Below are 16,492 nucleotides of genomic sequence, written 5' to 3'. Positions count from 1 at the left end.
GAAAAGGGCAGGCGCAGGAGGCTCTTGAGCATCTGCGCGTTGTCAGGCCTGTGCAGAGGGTCTGGGAGATAGCCAGCCGACCACAGACTGGGCTTTTATAGCCTGGAGGCTCAGGCAGTCTGCTTCCTCTGCAGATTCTCTGCCATCCTAGGAGGGTTCTTAGTGATTAGCACGACAGACTGGGGTCGGGCTCTGTGTACCAAGAAGCACTGAGTCCTCTCAGCCTCCATCTTAGCAGACAAGTGGGAGATCAGAGAGTTTAGGTTGGGGAAGGTGGTTGGCAGAACTGAGCAGGGGCTTTGGGATGATGTTGGATGGAGCTCCCAGGTCAGAGGAAAGGAGTGTTAGGAGTCAGGTTTTTACATTTTCTATTTTTTGAAACAACTTGTACAAGAAGTAAGGAAAAAAAATTTTTTTCTTTTATTTTTTTTTTTGGCAGTGTCTCACTTTATCACCCTTGGTGGAGTGCTATGGCGTCACAGCTCACAGCAACCTCTAACTCAGGCTCAGGTGATTGTCCTGCCTCAGCCTCCTGAGTAGCTGGAACTATAGGCATGTTCCACAATACCCGGCTATTTTTAGAGATGGGGTGTTGCTCTAGCACAGGCTGGTCTCAAATTTGTGAGCTCAGGTGATCCGCCCACCTTGGTCTTCCAAAGTGCTGGGATTACAGGCATGAGCCACCATGCCCAACCTAAGAAATTTTTTTTTTTTTTTTTTTTTTTGAGACAGTCTCATTATGTCGCCCTTGATAGAGCTGTGGCATCACAGCTGACAGCAACCTCAAACTCTTGGGCTTAAGCAATTCTCTTGCCTCGGCCTCCCAAGAAGTTGGGACTACAGGTGCCCACCACAACATCCAGCTATTTTGTTGTTGTCAATGTTATTTATCAGGCCCAGGCCAGGTTCGAAGCTACCAGCCCTGGGACGGGTGGCCAGCACCCTAACCACAGAGCTATGAGCACCGAGCCTAAGACAGTTTTCTTGTCCTTTGCCAGATTCTGAACACGAGCATGGAGTTCAAGTTCTTTCTTTTGTTCTTTAATCTATAAATTATAGATTTATAGGTTTTTAATAGATTTAAGTTTGACAGATATATTTATTATGTTAAAAATCATTGAAAAGTTATAATTCAGGTTTTTAAATGAAATTTTTATATTATAATGTCAGCCTGATTTTGAGAAAAGTTGTTTTGGACTGATGGTGATTTGTGCGTATGTGTTTTTTTTTACTTACAGTTTTTAAAGATCTATAATAAAATAGTTTGAATTTTGCCTGAAGATTTAGCAATCTAAATCATCCTTCCTTAACATTATCATGTTAGTGATAATTTACATTGCAAGTAGTTTCCTAGTGTTATTTATTCAACCATCTTTCATATGAATTAGAAGCAAAACCTGAAGGTATTCGGTGAATAGTCTTCCTCTCTCCCTGAGACTTCATCATGGGAATGGTGGAGAGGGTGAGGGCAGTGTCCTGACTCTTTCCAAAATGACTGAAATCTCTCTAATTTGCCCAGAAAATCTCCTGAATCATAAAATAATTTTAAAGTGCCATTTTATTAGTCTCAAGTATATTATTGCTTCAATTAAACTAACAGTGCTTTGATGACTAATTATCGATAAATGTACTGAATAATAGCAATTGATTGATCAGCATACAAATTCTGTGCTTACAAATGATTATCTTAAAATCCAAGGTGAAACCATGACATAAAGATGCTTCTGGGTGGCAGATTTCCAGAGTTTTTTCACTAAATTGGTAAAGCGCTTTCCTTGCAACCTTGTTTGCAGTATTAATTTTCTTGGCAATTCTTAATAGCTAGTACAAAAATAGTCTAAACCCCCACATTCTAAGCCAGTAGAGTCTAGTTAATGAGTTGAATTTTTAGGTGCTTCTCTTGCCATTACATTGACTACTAAAATTATATCACCTGCATGATTTTGTAAGTGTCTTATGCCACCTGCTAATTTAGTTCTAGGAGAATGGATGCAAACTTAAATACAGGAAACAATATACTTTTTCAAGATTATTATTGTTTCTCAATCTTAATTGTTCATTTCTTTAGGAAACACTTGAGTAGAATATTAAAACATAAGCTGGGTGTTGTGGCGGGCGCCTGTAGTCCCAGCTACTCGGGAGGCTGAAGCAGGAGAATCAATTAAGCCCAGGAGTTGGAGGTTGCTGTGAGCTGTGTGAGGCCACGGCACTCTACAGAGGGCCATAAAGTGAGACTCTGTCTCTACAAAAAAAAAAAAAAAGAATATTAAAACAGCAGAGGACCTAAGCTTAGAAATTCTTAGAAATTCCTCTTCAAATAACATCCACCTGCCCATCTACCCCCTCAACATGAACACAAAGATGATTTTTCCAACCTCTGATGAATAAGCTTCACAGGCCTCTCCCATGCTGCTTTCAGGGGAGAAAGGCACACAGCTTCTCCCCAGCCTCTCCAACTTCACATAGGAGTGCTAGCATTGCCAGTACTCTCACTTTCATTTTATTTGCCTTCCCTACTGTTGCCACTGCTGATGGCAGCAAAAAAAAAAAAAGGTGCAGCAATACGTGAGCATCATGTATGGGGGAGAATAGGAGGAAAGGCAAGAGCCTTTAGGAGTGAAATGACAACCTTATCTGGGCAGTTTGTTTACCTGCTAAATGATGGCATGTTGGTCACAGCCTGTTTGCTTTAATCATGTTTCTTTTAATCAGATACAGAAATATCTGTAATTAGAATCATCTGTACTAGAAATAGAAAAAGGTAATGGCAAGTCACAAATCAGAGCCTTTTAAGTATAAAGTTTCACTATTTGTGATGTAAAATGTTTGAAAAATGATTTTGCTGAGAGGAAGCATCCCCTTCAAAAAGACAGAGAAAAACAAATATCCATTGTGCCTGTTTTTTCAGTATTTTGAGGAATTATATGCAGATGACCCTAAGAAGTATCAATCATATCGGATTTCACTTTACAAACGGATGATTGTATGTAAAACCAAGCTTTGTCTTCTTGCGCTTTCAGCCCTTCTGTAACTGAAGAACACACTGCTGCCTCCTCCTCCACAGGAGTCTCTTCAAAAACTTTCACAGAACTTGTTTCTCCACACAGCTGTCTTTTAGCCAGTAGTGTCATCTGTGTCAGTGTCCTACTGCGTCCATTGTCGTGTTTGATTTCTTATTAACACTAGGCTTACAGTGTGATGGAAGCAAAATGTGACTTGAAAGATCAAGTAACATCCAAGAAGCACAACTTAACACTTTGAAACGTTTGCAACTATTCCATTTGAATCATTGGCTTCGCATCTAAATCCACTCCCGTCTAAACTGGGGAATGAACGAATATATTTGTATTTGTAATGCTTTTCTACCCCATAACCTGACCTATTTCTGACTCATTTCCCTTCCACGTTCTTTCTGAGCCTGCTATTGTCCATTTTCTTCTTGATTATTTAGTTTTTAACTATTTCTGTCATTTGAGAGAATTCTTTTTTTTAAATAGAAAGCTAGCAATCTTAGACTTTTTTATATTCTTCCCCTTCATTGTACTGCTTTTTTTCTGTGTTTTTTTTTTTTTTTTGCATGAAACATTCACAGTTTCCTCGCCTCCCTCTCTCCGTACTGCCCAGGCTGCCAAAGTGCAGTGGCACAATCATAGTTCACTGCAGCCCTGAACTGCTGGGCTCAAGCAGTCCTTCCCAGTAGCTGGATTTATAGGTGTGAGCCACCTTGCCCGGCTTTCTTTCTTCTATATAAGCAAAATTATATCACCTGCACGATTTCGTAAGTGTCTTGTGACATCTATAGTTTGGTCTTAGGTCAGCAGCCCGTTCTTGATCCTGTTCTTGAAGATTATTTTTTCAACTTAGCTTTTAATTCTCAAAACTTCTAAACTTGTCTTAACTTTCATGGCTAATCTTACTGTCTCCAGAAATGTGGATCTCATAGAGAGAGTGCTTCACACACAGGGTGTCAGTCTTTACCAACATTCAACTATTCTTAAATCTTTCCACAAAACTTTTTGTGCATTTATCAAAATTAACTTTTTCTAGACTCCTTTAAAAGAAAGCATTCAATTGTTTTTCCCACATGGAGTCTACTGGAAAAGACTCCACAGTAAGCCTGCTATCCATCGCCCTGTAAAAGATTTTACTGCATTGAGTATTTTAACATTTCGCTTTGATTGTAACTGCATTCCCCATGCCTGCCAGTTTTACCCAAGTGATGGCTCCACCAATGAGCTTTTCTGGAGCTTTTATGTAAAACTAACAGTGTTGTTTCTGTGATTTTGTGTCTGGTTTCTCTCAGTCCATTTTAGAAGGCCTATTTTGATCTTTCCGTTATATTTCTTATTTTGATTTTTAGGATTTGATGGAACAACTTGAAAAACAAGATAAGACTGTCCGGAAATTGAAAAAACAACTGAAAGTATTTGCCAAAAAAATTGGTGAACTAGAAGGTATTTATACATGTTTTTATGGCAGTTACTGAATCTTGGTTTTGTATTGCTATACAAGTGGCCTAATAGAGATTTACATGCAAAATATTAGGGATAATAAGAAAAATGACTTTCAGCAAACCTGATTTCTATAGAATAGAAATTTCCATCTCTCTAGATGAGGAAAAATGTTCTTTTCATGATAATAATAATTTACAAAAGGAGAAAATTCGTTCAGCAAGTATCCGATGAATATTTTCTAGATGCCAGGCACTGTGCAAGGCAGTGTAGCCTAGGGGTTAAGAGCATGGATTCTGGAGTCGTGCTTCTTGGGTTCAAATCCTGGCTCTATTACTTATTAATCCTATGATATCGGGTAAGTTACTGAACCTCTCTATGCCTCAGTTTTTTGCCTGTTAAATAAGATTGATAATGGTATCGAGCTGACATGGTTTGTAAGGGTTAAATGTGCATAATACACCTAGAACAGTTCCTGATACACTCATTCCTTCAGCCTGCCATGCCCTATCATAACTGTGTTTTTCATGTGGTCTTTCTGCTTCTCCTGGTCAAGTCCTGCTCATCCTTTGAGACCAGAGTCATATGTCACATACTCAAGAGCAGCTTTGCCTGACCACCCAGATGGAGCATATGGCCCTGCCCTCCGGCACCCTGGTTTGGCTCACATCTTCTATGGTTTTCACCATGTCGTATTTTTAGCAGTTGTTCTCCTTGAATTAATGGCAACATGGATATTTACTGTCAATAGTATATTACTCTCTTAGATATAAAAATACTGAAATATGGGCGGCGCCTGTGGCTCAGTTGGTAAGGCGCTGGCCCCATATACCGAGGGTGGCGGGTTCAAACCCGGCCCTGGCTGAACTGCAACCAAAAAAATAGCCGGGCGTTGTGGCGGGCGCCTGTAGTCCCAGCTACTCGGGAGGCTGAGGCAAGAGAATCGCTTAAGCCCAGGAGTTGGAGGTTGCTGTGAGCTGTGTGAGGCCACGGCACTCTACCGAGGGCCATAAAGTGAGACTCTGTCTCTACAAAAAAAAAAAAATAATACTGAAATATTTGTTTAGAAATCAGAAAGATTACTTTGTAGTCATATTTTATATACAGGGTGGCCATAAAATTTGTGTACAATTTAAAATAGCATGCAATTTTAAATTGCACACAGACTTTACGGCCACCTTGTACGATCCTTTAGCATCATAATTTATGAATAACATTAAAATTTTTGAAACTCCAAATCACACGTGGACGATAATATCTACTAGTTGTACTTAAAAATCTTTATTCAAAGAACTTTCTGCACTTTGTACTAATAGTATCATGAGGTGATAGAGTATTTGCTTGAAAGAAGCTGATTTTAAGGGTATTAACTTGTGGAATTGTTTATTTGTTAAATTCCTATGCTTCCTTTGCTGTACTTTAGTAAATTTTGATAAACAGAAAGGCCTTCTTATTTTATGTTTTTAAATCAGCCTTCTTTGATTTTTTTTTAAATTGAAGAAACAGGTTAGAATATTTTAAGATTTTGTTAATTCTAAACCATTAGCAATCAGAAGTCAACCTCATCAGTTAAACTATCCTGACAGCTATAAAGTTGAAGTAACACTTAACAATTTATGATTAAAAAGCAAAGATGTACTAGTTCTTAAGAAAAGCTGTATTTTGAGTTAAGTGATACATATGTAGAGGATAAAGTAAAGGTTTCTGTGACTTGGGCACTTGCTGAGTACAGTGTCCTTGCTTCTCCCCTAAACCAGGGAATAAAGGAGACAAGCTCTTTAACACTTCTCTTCATCCCCGTGTCTTCCTGTTGTACAGAAAAAACTGGCAACTCTGTACAACAGAGCAGCTTCTAATGACTAAAAGTTTTCTTATATTTTTCTTTAGATACATTGCGACACACTTAAATCCTTTTAGTTTCAAATAGTACAACTCTTACCTCCTCTCATTAGCTGTGTTTAATGAAGAAGACTGTTTTAGAAGCAAAGACTTTTAAAAAATGCCTACATATATATATATATATGTTGACATTTTATATATGCGTATATATACATATAAATAACTATATATTTATATAATTTTTAGCAGAAATTATATAGGTAAATGGAGAATGCTTCAAAATTTGATCTACTTTGTGTTATATTTTATTCCCAGAGTGGGTGTTCCATCTTAATTTTCATAGAATCAAGAAATTTAGACCTGAAAGGATTCTAGAAATCAGTTAATTATTTCATAAGAGGAAAAACTAACACCCCCAAATTGTAAGTCACCTACCCAAGGTCTCAGCAAGTTAGGTGGCAGGATTAGAACACAAGCCTTCTTCTACTGTTTTTTCTCCTTTGAGTCATATTTTCTCATAGCATTTATGTACTTCATATGAATTTATCTGTCTGTCTTAATTAAACCCGAGATCAAGATCTTCTGTGCCAAACTGAGGAAAAGTAAAATTTTTAAAACCTTCCAATTTCGGCGAGGCTCCCATAGCACAGTGGTTACGACGCTGGCCACATACACTGAGGCTGGCGGGTTTGAGCCCAGCGACGCTGGCCACATACACTGAGGCTGGCGGGTTTGAGCCCAGCCTGGGTCAGCTAAACTACAATGACAACTACAACAAAAAATAGCCAGGCATTGTGATGGGCGCCTGTAGTCCCAGTGACTTGGGAGGCTGAAGCCAGAGGAATGCTTCACCACAGCACTCTACCAAGGGTGACATAGTGAGACACTGTCACAAAAAACAAACAACAAAAAAAAAAACCTTTCAATTTCTTTTACTTTTCCAGGACAAAGATGTTCAAAAATATTTTTCCCTCAAGTTTATAAAAAGTCTAGAAAATGAAACTAAAGTCTTGTTTCAGGTCTTTTTAGAAGGCTGTCTATATTAGATGGAGCACTGGGCTAACGGGCCACTGTCTCAGTCTGTCTGTACTGCTAAACAAAATACCTGAGCCTGGGTAATTATAGAGAACAGAATTTTATTTCTCACAGTTCTAGAGGGAGGGAGGCAAAGATCAAATGCCAGCACATTTGGAGGGTCTGGTCTCTGTTTACACAATGGTATATCTTGTTGTCGCATCCTCTGGAAGGGACAAAGCTTGTGTCCTCACAAGGCAAAAGGCAGAAGGGCAAAGGGCCTACTTGGTTACCTCCAGCCCTTTCCCTCCAGTCTAATCTAAAGGGATTAGACCTTTCTAATCCCTCCTGAGAACAAAGCCCTCAGGACCTAATCACTGCCTAAAAGACCCACCTCTTAATACTGTTGCATTGGGTTTAAGTTTCGACATGAATTTTGGAAGGGACACAAACATTGTAATTTAGCAGCTATCTCTTTGAGTTTTTGAAAACTGGAGTACTGTCCTGGCTTATCCTTGCAAACACTGTAGTTTCCTGATGCTACATAAAGGTTGACATTTTGTTTTAATTAGTAGATAATATTGCTAAATAAATTAAGGTTGTTTTGAGCTGACATTATTTCATTTGTGAGCCTTTGTAACGACTAAGTCCCTATGAAGAATTCAAATGCAGAAAGAAAATTTTTTTGGGTTTTTTTTTTTTTTTGAGACAGAGCTCAAGCTGTTGCCCTGGGTAGAGTGCTGTGGCATCACAGCTCACAGCAACCTCCAACTCCTGGGCTCAAGCCATTCTCTTGCCTCCACCTCCCAAGTAGCTGGGACTACAGGCTTCTGCCACAATGCCTGGCTATTTTTCGGTTGCAACCATTGTTGTTTGGCAGGCCTGGGCTGGATTCGAACCCACCAGCTCAGGTGTACGTGACTGGCTCCTTAGCCGCTTGAGCCACAGGTGCTGAGCCAAAAGAAAAGTTTTAATGAGAGTGTGGCAGATTTTGTCTGGATGTTTTTATAAAGAACCAAAAATATCCTGATTAGAGATTTTGCGAAAGTAAAGAGAAGCTTTCTTTTATTTTTTATTTTATTTATTTATTTATTTATTTGGAGACAGAGCCTCACTTTGTCGCCCTTGGTAAAGTACTTGGCGTCATAGCTCACGGCAACATCAAACTCTTGGGCTCAAGTGATTCTCTTCCCTCAGTCTCCCTGGTAGCTGGGACTACAGGTGCCCACCACAACACCCGCCTCGCTTTAGAGAGGAGGTCTTGCTCTGGCAGGTCTTGAACATGTAAGCTCAGACAATCCACCCGCCTTGGCCTCCCAGAGTTCTAGGATTACAAGCGTGAGCCAGGTGCCCAACCTAGAAGCGTTTTTTTTTTATTGTTGGGGATTCATTGAGGGTACAAGAAACCAGGTTACACTGATTGCATTTGTTAGGTAAAGTCCCTCTTACAATTGTGTCTGGCCCCCAAAAGGTGTGTCACACACCAAGGCCCCACTCCTCTCCCTCCTTCCCTCTCTCTGCTCTTCCTTTCCCCACCCCTCCCTCCTTCTTTCTCTCTCTGCTCTCCCCTTCCCCCACCCCTACCGCATCCTTAATTGTCCTCATATCAAAATTGAGTATATGGGATTCATGCTCTAGAAGCTTTTTTTAAAAACATAAACTCTTAGTAAAAATATTCTCCATATTTTATAAATTCTGAGGTGCTTAATGTTTCACATTCTAACATCTGTCAAATTGGGGTATATCTTACAATCATTGATGGGATATAGTTTAATTGGCACTGTTTTTTCTATTTTAGTGTTATATAAAATGGTATATCTCATAATCAGTGGCATCTTAGATTTGATCAAATCAATAAGTTTAAAACATCTTTGGGTTACATGGAGTCCAAATATGTGCATTTATCAATAAACCCATTATCCTGAACTTGTTTCCTCCCAGTCTACCTTTTTTGAATTATCTCTGTGGCTTAAAGTTGCTAGTAACATAGGTTGCAGGAATTTATTATTTTGTTTTTTACGCACAGCACTAGGTTCACAAGCTGTGGAGACTACTGTGCGCTGCTTCAGAGGTGCTTGTAGTATTGTGTTTAAACAGACTCCAGAAATAACTTATATAAGACTATGGAATTTGAGTGTCCTCTTCTCTGGATAGAGGAACTCATTTTATAATCAGTCCTGCAGTGGTCAGACCACAGTCACGCGTATGAAACACTTCCTTATGGGATCTGTCCATTTTCAATCTGACCACCCTTTAGACATCATACTGTTGCTGGATGGTGGTGACTTTGCCTAAACCAAATTTTCAGCTCTGATAGTCCCAGCGTGTGACGCTGCCGCATGAGGGGGATGGATGTGTCACCAGGCTCCATGCCACATAAACAAGAGCCTCTGCAGGTATTGACGTTTTCTGTGATAACCTCTTCCTGTGGACTGGCTTCTCAGAACTAACCCAGGAAATTGCCCAGAGTGACTCTAGAAGCACTACTGATACTTCTTGGAGTCAGCAACATTAAACTTCCTAATGTTTTCCCTTCTAATCTGCGTTTGGTTTGACGATAGGCTCTGATCAAACTTAATCTGCACTTAAATAGAGTTCTTAACTGCTCCCCCTTTCTATGGATAAAAAGATGAGAACCCGCTTACTAGTGTCTGTCTCCACAGTCACCTGTAATAATTCATATGTTCTCTTTCCTTCCCTTATGTTTCCCATTCGGTTCTCAATTTTAAAATGATATTAGAAGTGCTTTTTTTTTTTTTTTTAACCTTTAGCATAATTCTCTAACTGCTGCCGGTAATGACCATTTTTTACATCTGAAAGTGATGTTAACCAGTGGTGGTTGAACTTTAATGGTCACAACTTAATGGTAGAATTTTAGCATTTTATTAAAAAGAAACAAAAAGCAATTAACATATACGGAATCATATTAGAGGTGTTAATATCTGCTCATAATTTCTCTGAGAATAAGGAGTGGCAGAGAAGGTTAGATTTTTGCCGTATGAAGCCTTTGTGAGAAATCATATCAGTTGGTGTGAAGAAACACTATTCTACCAGATATCTTGATGTGGTTTGAACTGATTGTAACAATACATTTAAAGTAAATGTTCTTTTGCTTTGAATGACTAGATTTGTAGAGCTAAAGGGGAAGGAATCTTTTATAGTCTTGCTGCCCCTTTGTAGAATAATGGTTTTTCCTCCTATGAAGAGGAAAAGTCTAAATAAATTGAACCTTTTTTGATTGGTGTCATTAGTTAGCAAATGGTGATTGGTGAATATGTTTAACCACTTACTTTGGGGACATTTAATCTTATTACAAAATAAACCTTATTACTAAAGAAAACCTATAGTTTCTGAATCAGGTAAATTATTTGATGTTAATACCCTGTTTCCCCGAAAATAAGACAGTGTCTTATTTTAAGATGTGCTCCCAAAGATGCACTAAGTCTTATTTTCAGGGGACATCTTATCTTTCCTGTAAGTAGGTCTTATTTTCGGAGGATGTCTTATTTTCGAGGAAACAGGGTAGTAGTGAGGCTTTAGTGACTTTCAGAATAACATTACCGACTTGGTGCCTGTACTTCAGTGGGTAGGGCGCTGGCCACACGCACCAGGGCTGATGGGTTCGAACCCAGCCTGGGCTTGTCAAACAACAGTGACAACTACAACAACAACAATAAAAAAAACAGCCGGGCGTTATGGTGGGCACCTGTAGTTCCAGCTACTTGGGAGGCTGAGGAAAGAGAATCACTTAAGCTCAGTAGTTTGATGTCGCTGTGAGCTGTGACACCACAGCACTCTACCGAGGGCGACATAGTGAGACTCTGTCTCAAAAAAAAAGAAACCCAGAATAACATTACCATATAATTTTGGCATCTAGCCACTCAATTTTAGCAGAAAAAATATTTTAAGAGGGGACAGTTAAGTGGTTAATATGGCAAGTTTCTGTTATTACAGAGTTCATTCAAAATTATATGAACATGTAACCCTCTCATCTTTTCTATCTGGAAAACATTTTCTTCTCTTTTTTGCCTCTCACGAAGTTGGCCAGATGGAGAACATATCCCCAGGACAGATCATTGATGAACCTATCCGTCCAGTCAACATTCCTAGGAAAGAAAAGGACTTCCAAGGAATGCTGGAATATAAAAAGGAAGACGAGCAAAAACTTGTTAAGAACCTGATTCTGGGCAAGTATTTTTTGCATAGGTTAAAAGGTCTTTCTTGTACACGTGTCAGTGGTTGGAAAAACAAGTCACTAATTTTTGAAACATTCAACATCAAAGTTTCTTTGGTCATCCTAACATACTGTACATCATGGTAGTACTCACATGTCTTGGCCACACCGCACATCCTCTGTCAGACTGCAGGGGCACTCACCTAGGACCCACCTGTAAGGAGCCCTTGAGGCCAGGCCTTCTCGGCCCTGGCTGCACATTGGAACCACCTGGGAAGCTTTTGAAAAGTACTGATATCCACACCCTCTCCCATACGCACGCATACGCACACTAGACCAACTAAATAAAAATCTCTGGGGAGAAGAGCTTGGCGGTGTCTAGTACTTATTACAAAACCTCTAGGGATTCTCAAGTATATCCACAATTAAACACTACTGCTCTAGGCCATTTAGGTTCCTGAGTTTCTGTTTTTCTTTACTTCCCTGGAAAGGTTTCCAACTAAGTATGTTGAGGACAACAGTTCAATAATAGGGAAGAAACAAAATAATTAAGGAAAGGATCCTAGCAAAGGAAAGAAAGGACAGAACAAATGAAATGGGAGTGGAAGAAACATTTCAGAGCAGGATGAGCCTTTTAAGATTGGATGTGACCCCCCTCGCTCTGCAAGAAGACTTTTGGGGGTGGTGGTAAACGACTGGAGAGTGCACATACTGTAAGTTGTGAATGAGAAACCTAAAATCTTCTTTCAGCCTTAGCATAGCATTCCTTTCCCCTAGGAACCAGAGTGACAGCACTATGATTGGCAGTTACACCTGATTTAACGTTCCTAGCATTAAACTTAGTACTATATATAGATGCAGAGGTGCTCCAGTTTCCACACGATCTGCATTTTGCAAAAATGTTAAGGAGCCACTGGTTTTTAGGCATAAAAATTCATTGATTCAAGTATTTACTGAATCCTACTATATGCCAAGCATTTTGTAAGTACTGATAATGAACAAAGCAAAGTACCCATTATCATAGAGCTTATATTCGAGGGGAGAAATAGAGAAAATAAAATAATACATAATGGAGTAAAAAGAATAAAGAGTGAGGGCAGGTGTACTGGTTTAAATAAAATTGCCAAGATTTGATGAGGTGGTCTTTGGACCTCATGCTGATGTCTGAGGAAAGAACACGTGAGGAAGAAAACTAGTAGGTACATAGGCCCTTAGGTGAGAGCATGCCTGGCACTTGGAACCGACAGCACGGAGGCCCCTTTGGAGCAGAGTGAGCTGGGGCTGAGGAAGGGGAACAGGGCCAGATCCCATGGACTGTGGTAAGGATTTCAGATTTCATAAATAAATGAAAGAATCCTACTTGGAGCATTCTCAGACCAAGAGTGACGTGATGTGACATACTTTTTCTTAAAGAATCCCCGGTGCTTATGTGGAAAATGCACTCCTAGGGAGCAAAGGATAACTCGGGGAGGCCAGTTAGGGTGCTGTTGTAGCAATCCCGGAGATGATGCTGGATTTTATAGGTAGCCAAGGGGATTTGTTGATGGATTGGACCTTTGTTGTGAGAAAAAGAAAGGAGTCAAAGAAGATGATGTTTACAGCTTTAGAGACTAGAAGACTGGAGCTGCTAATTACTGAGATGGAGAAAACTTCCAAAAGAGCAGGCTCCATAAGGCAGCAAGAGCTTGGTATGGGAGAGACTCAGTTTGACATGCCTGAGAGAGATATCAAGAAGGCAGTTGATACACGAGACCGGAGTTCAAGGGAAAAGTCAGGGCAGTAGATACAAATTTGGGAGTTGTCATTATACAGACATGTCCCCACACTCAAGAATTTCTCTACTTAATGAGTTATTAAAATACCTTGTTTATGTGACCAACTTACCTTGAACGATTGAACTCGTACGTGACAACTGTGCTTTTATATCTCACAAAGCATGCCTCGTGAAGATTTTCAGTGTTACGTAAGATTATTTTTCCTTTTCTCAGAACTGAAGCCACGTGGTGTAGCAGTCAATTTGATTCCAGGATTACCAGCATATATTCTGTTTATGTGTGTTCGACATGCTGACTACCTGAACGATGATCAGAAAGTAAGATCATTGCTTACATCGACAATTAACAGCATCAAAAAAGTATTGAAGGTTAGTCATGTTTAACAAAATTCTCATAATGTTAAGATGATAGAATGTGCACGGAGGTGCTTTTCCTTCCTTAGACATTAGCTAAGTTGCTTGCAATTTTTAATTTTTTTTAACTTATTTTATTTTTTAAAAAGTTACTTGTTGTGAACACTTTCCAGCTGTAAGTGAAAACTTCCACTGAGAAAACATTCTTCCTTGATCATGTCTATGTGTTTATTTGTTTGTTAGTTTGTTTTCAAAACAGGGCTCAGGTTGAACAGGAATCAAAATTAACTTGTTATAATTGCATTTAATTGTGTAGTAAATTAAGTTACTTCATGGGCAGAAATAGTTTGCTTTGAAGTTTACTTGGAACCACATTAAAAATATTTCATGGAATCCATATAAACAGGGAACGTGATGCTGAAGTTAAAATAGATGTTAAGTAAGCGCAATAATACTTGAACTCATTCACATAAAAAGATGTCTGATGAAGCATTAAAATTTTTCTTCCAACTTTTCTTCTCTTCTCCATCTCACCCCATAATTTTCCCTGTTACTTAACATGCCTGGTTCCATGTGAGAAGCAACACACGCAGATGCTAATCAGAGAGGAAAGACTTGGAAAAGATAGCAAAATTATATAACCAAGCATAAAGCCCTAGATAACTCAGTAATCACTGAGTCACTTGCATAATCCTCCTCTTGACTCCCTACAGAAACAATGAACTTCATACTTGTCTCAACTCAAGTGTTTCTGTGGGGAGCTAAGATAATGTTGGGTAGGTACTTTGCTTTCTGATTTTTTTTTGAGACCAGTCTCACTCTGTTGCCCCAGGCTAGAATGTCTTGTGATTATAGCTCCCAGCAACCTCTAACGCCTGGCTGGGCTCGAGAATTCTCTTGCTTCAGCCTCCTGAGTAGCTGGGACTACTGGTGCCTGTCACAGGACAACACCCAGCTAGTTTTTTTCTATTTTCCTTAAAGACCAGGTTTCACTCTTGCTCAGGCTAGTCTCAAAAGTCTGAGCTCAAGCAGTCCACCTGCCTTGGCCTCCCAGAGTGCTGGGATTATAGGTGTGAGCTTTGCTTTCTGATTATTGAACTTAATGGGACGTTTAGAATGAAGTTAAGTGGATAGTTTTAACTTGCCTAATGGACTCTCAAAAATCTAAGATATCTTTTGTAATTTTTTTTTAATTGTGGTAAAACATACATAATAATAATACCATTGTAACCATTTTTAAGTGTATTGTTATGGCATTAAGTATATTTACATTATTGTAAAACCATCACCATCATCCATCTCCAGAACTTTTTCATCCTCCCCAACTGAAACTGAACCCAACCCATTATACTAACTCCACATTCTCCCCTCTCCCAACCCTTGACTGTGAACTTTTGACAAATGCCGGTTCTCAGTCAGTCCCTATTGTGCAAATATTCTATGTAATTACATTCTCTAGGGTTCCTAAGACATGGAATTTCTGATATTTTAACATTTAAAAATTGATGAATGTCTTTCAAACAAAACTCATTTTATTTTTAGTGTATTGATGCTATAGTACACCTAGATTATGAATTTTGCTACTTTTTCAGTCAGCTACTGTAAAGACCAAAAAACAAAAAATCATAAAGTTCTCTCCCTCTCATCTTAATTGCAAGAAGATATTTATCATTTAACTGTTATACCAAATTGTATAAAAATTAAAAAGGAATGTGATCTAGAATATAACACTCTTTAATACTATTTAAAATTGATAATCATTTGTCTCACATTTCTGTTTTGATTTTAGCAACTAGTTTTTTGCTGTGGGCTGTAAAGCAGCATAACTAGCCAAAGATATATAGAGAATCCATGCAGTTTTTAGCTCATAGATGATTTTTTCTTTCTTTTTTTTGAGACGAGTCTCACTTATATTGCCCTTGATAGAGTGCTGTGGGTCACAGCTTACAACAACCTCAAACTCTTGCCTCAGGCTCCCAAGTAGCTGGGACTATAGGCGTCTGCCACAACACCCAGCTGTTTTTTGGTTGTAGGTGTCATTGTTGTTTGGCAGGCCCGGGCTGGGTTCGAACCTGCCAGCTCTGGTATATGTGGGTGGCGCCTTAGCCGCTGAGCTACAGGCACCAAGCCTATAGAAGATTTTTATCTAAAAAAAAAAAAAAAAAAAAATCAAAAACTGAAAGTAGGAAGAGCCCGTAGCTCAGTGGGCTACTTTCCCACAAAGTAAATGTCCTTTAATTTGAAATAATATAGAGAATCTCATTTTCATGAAAACAGAGGGCCCCCTTAGTATTGATACTAAAAGAAATTATAGACTTATTTTGTTTAAAGATGTCTTAGCAAAGGCAGAGTTTACCAGTGAGAACAAATGCTGAATTATTTCTGGAATGAAGTCTTCTGCTTAGGTTTTAATCAACTTACTGGTAACTCTTTAGTACAGATGCAACTACAAGGGTCTGGCGGAGGCTATTCTGAAGATCTCTGCATTTTGACTTGTCTTGACATTGGCAGAAACAGTCTAGATCAGTGATTTTGTGATCTGCCGCAGGCCAGCCTATAGCTAGCCTTGTCTCCCAATCTGTCTTCATCAGATCAGCCTGGAGCCTCTGTTAGGAACAATTATAATCCAGATTTTTTAGAAAGGGTAAAGTTATTTGTAGTCAAATCTGTACTTAATCCATAAGATGATTTTCTGTGTTTAAGAATATCATAAAATTCGGGTGGCGCCTGTGGCTCAAGGAGTAGGGCGCCAGTCCCATATGCCAGAGGTGGTGGGTTCAAACCCAGCCCCGGCCAAAAAAAAAAAAAAAAAAAAGAATATCATAAAATTTTATTTACTTCCTGGCCATCTTCCTTAATCTGGAAGACTTTATATCTAAATCTTTC

At 39.1% G+C, this 16,492-nt stretch overlaps 1 protein-coding gene across 4 annotated transcripts in view; it reads left to right on the top strand.

Moving 5' to 3' along the window:
* Positions 1–16,492, top strand: part of MYO5A (myosin VA) — a 210,103-nt gene that overhangs the window by 175,160 nt on the left and 18,451 nt on the right. For 2 of the 4 annotated variants that reach the window (XM_053595125.1, XM_053595127.1), the window contains 4 exons: positions 2,909–2,983; positions 4,361–4,454; positions 11,345–11,491; positions 13,467–13,621. In XM_053595125.1, the coding sequence (XP_053451100.1) occupies positions 2,909–2,983; positions 4,361–4,454; positions 11,345–11,491; positions 13,467–13,621 (471 nt within the window). The remainder of the gene's footprint in view (positions 1–2,908; positions 2,984–4,360; positions 4,455–11,344; positions 11,492–13,466; positions 13,622–16,492) is intronic. The other 2 variants (XM_053595126.1, XM_053595128.1) reach the window with 1 other exon arrangement.

This window comes from Nycticebus coucang, chromosome 6 (genome assembly GCF_027406575.1).
Source record: "Nycticebus coucang isolate mNycCou1 chromosome 6, mNycCou1.pri, whole genome shotgun sequence".
NCBI lineage: Eukaryota > Metazoa > Chordata > Mammalia > Primates > Lorisidae > Nycticebus > Nycticebus coucang.
Note: the sequence above shows the minus strand (reverse complement) of the source record. Positions and strands in the feature narration are given on the sequence as shown.